This window comes from Orycteropus afer, unplaced genomic scaffold (assembly GCF_000298275.1).
Source record: "Orycteropus afer afer isolate SDZICR_OR568_19922 unplaced genomic scaffold, OryAfe1.0 scaffold00663, whole genome shotgun sequence".
Taxonomy (NCBI): Eukaryota; Metazoa; Chordata; class Mammalia; order Tubulidentata; family Orycteropodidae; genus Orycteropus; species Orycteropus afer.
This window is the reverse complement of record NW_006922250.1, coordinates 1,135,312-1,137,807: the sequence shown is the minus strand read 5'-3', so window position 1 is coordinate 1,137,807 and position 2,496 is coordinate 1,135,312. Positions and strand designations below refer to the sequence as shown.

At 61.0% G+C, this 2,496-nt stretch overlaps 1 protein-coding gene across 1 annotated transcript in view; it reads left to right on the top strand.

The window, feature by feature from the left end:
* Positions 1 to 2,496, top strand: part of ASMTL (acetylserotonin O-methyltransferase like) — a gene marked incomplete at its 5' end in the record, with an annotated part of 12,891 nt that overhangs the window by 8,290 nt on the left and 2,105 nt on the right. The window contains 2 exons of the mRNA XM_007956775.1: positions 640 to 772; positions 1,353 to 1,496. Of these exons, the coding sequence (XP_007954966.1) occupies positions 640 to 772; positions 1,353 to 1,496 (277 nt within the window). The remainder of the gene's footprint in view (positions 1 to 639; positions 773 to 1,352; positions 1,497 to 2,496) is intronic.

Genomic DNA, 2,496 nt, shown 5'->3' with positions numbered 1-2,496 from the left:
CAAAGCCCAAACCACACCCACTGCCGTGGAGTCCATTCTGACCTACAGCGCCCCTAGAGGACAGAGTGGAACTGCCCCATACAGTTTCCAATATACAACACAAACGCAACCACTGCTGTGGAGTTGGATCTGACTCATAGCAACTCCTCCTTGGGTTTCCTTGGGATCGCCTAACCTGCCTTCTGAGGAGTGGCTGGTGGGTTTGAACTGCCCGCCTTCTGGTGATCAGTCAAGTGCCTTCAGCACTACGCCACCAGAGCTCCTGGGTTCCCAAGGCTGCCGTATTTACAGTCGCAGACAGCCAGGTCTTTTTTTTCCTGGAGCTCCTGGGTGGGGTTTGAACTGACCACCTTTGGTTTAGCAGCTGAGTGCTGCTTACCATCGCATGGGCGGGGCTCCTTCCCTCACCGATTACATCCGCAAAGACTGCATTTCCAAACGAGGTCCCCGTCTGCGGTTCAGGGTGCACATGCATGTTGGGAGGCCCTGTAACGCGGAACCAACGGGCAGCCTGCAAGTCTGTGCCCTCCACAGCACCCACCCACAGAGGTGGGGGCGCAGCTGGGCTGTTCCCTGTGGACCAGAGACCCCGCAGCCGCCCCCCGGGCCGCTCCCTGCTCAGCCCCCGTTCCATCGCAGGACCCCTGCTGCCGCAGCCAGGAGGCCCAGCTGCACTTCCTTCGCGGCCTTCACGACCTCAGCAAGCTGAGTGCGCGAGCCGTGGCCACGGCCTTCGACCTGTCCGGCTTCACCTCTGCCTGCGAGCTGGGAGGTGCGTGGCCTCTTCCTATTCCCGTCTCTCCCCGTGGACTGCTTCCCTGGCGCGTAACCAGGCAGACTGTTGGCCTGTTCTCTCCCTTCTGCACGTCTAGACCCCTGTGGGGGTCCGCCCTCTCCAGGGGCCCCCAAGCCTTGCAGCTTTTGGTTTCTCGTCCTCACCACAGTCTGCCTCCTCGTGGCGCAGGGTGGCGGCCCTGGCGCCATCATTCCCCGGCTGGACGAGAAGGGAAGCGCGCGGGCCCCGCTGCGGCCCCAGGGACCCTCCGGGCTCTTGCTCTCTCCCCCACGGGCCCCGCTGCGGCCCCAGGGACCCTCCGGGGCTCTTGCTCTCTCCCCCACGGCCGGGTTCCTCCCGGAGTTCACCTGGGTCCCAGAAGGCCCTGAGCGTGGGTCCCCGGCCACTGTCCCTGCACATGACTTCACTGACGGGAAGGCCCCACTGCCGAGCTCTCGGGCCTCCTGTGGTTCAGCGTGAAGGGGATGCGCAGGGCTCGGGAGGGCTTCCCACGGCCCCGGAGGGCTTCCCACGGCCCCAGCAGAGTCAGGGACAGCTTCCGCGTTTGCCCCCACAGGCTGCACGGGGGCGCTGGCCCACGCACTCGCCCAGGAGCACCCACACCTGCAGGTGACCGTGTTCCACCTCCCACAGCTCACCCACCTGCTCCCAGGCCTCCAGCCCAGCACAGGGCGCGCCGCCCAGATCAGCTTCCTGCCGGGTACGGCCCTGCCATCTTTGCCGCGGGCTGCTGCTGCGCCCACTTCATGTCTGTGTGTGTGTGTCCACGTGTCTGTCTGCGGGGGTGACCTGTGCGGTACGTTTCTGTGTGAGTGTGGGTGTGTGTCTGTGTGTCTGTAGGTCTGTGTGTAGTGTCGGGTGTCTGGTATGTTTGTTGTGTGCCTGTTTGTCTGTCTGTGCCTGTACATCTCTGTGGATAGTGTGTACGTGTATGTGTGTGTGTCTGTGAATTTGTATGTCTGTCTGTGGTGTGTGTTATCTGTGTGTCTGTATGTGGTCTGGTTGGTGTGGTCTGTCTCTGTGTGGTCTGTGTCTGTCTGTCTCTGTGTGGCCTGTGTGTCTCTCTGTGTGTGTGGTCTGACTGGTGCACTGTGTATGTCTATCTGGTCTGGTCTGTGTGGTGTGTGTGTGTGCAAGTTTACAAGTCAGGCAAGTGGGAGAGCCAGGTAAAGGGCGCTGGTGGGAGTGGGGTGGGCACGTCGAGAGGGATGGGGAACAGTACGTGTGTGCACACCTGGGACCACAAGAGGAAGTGACCCAGAAGCCCTGACAGGAGGGACTGAGGCCAGACTTGAACAACTTCCAGGCAGCATCTGTGTTGGACTCGATGAAAACAACCTGAACATCCTATGGCTAATCTCCACCAGCCTGTGGCCTGAAGGAAGGCATGTCCCAGGGGCTCAGAGAGTTCACGCCCTCAGACTGCGGGATGCCATTAGAGTATTGAGACAGAGAGAGGGAGGCAGTCATTGGAAAGCTGGGAGCCCTGGTGACACAGTGGTTAACCACTCAGCTCCTAACAGAAAGGTTGGTGGTTGGAACCCACGAGCCACTTTGCAGGGCTCCCAGGGCTGTCAGTCTTCATGGCAGCAAAGCCCAAACCACACCCACTGCCTGGAGTCCATTCTGACCCACAGCGCCCCTAGAGGACAGAGTGGAACTGCACCACAGGGTCTCCAAGGCTGTCAATCTTCACAGAA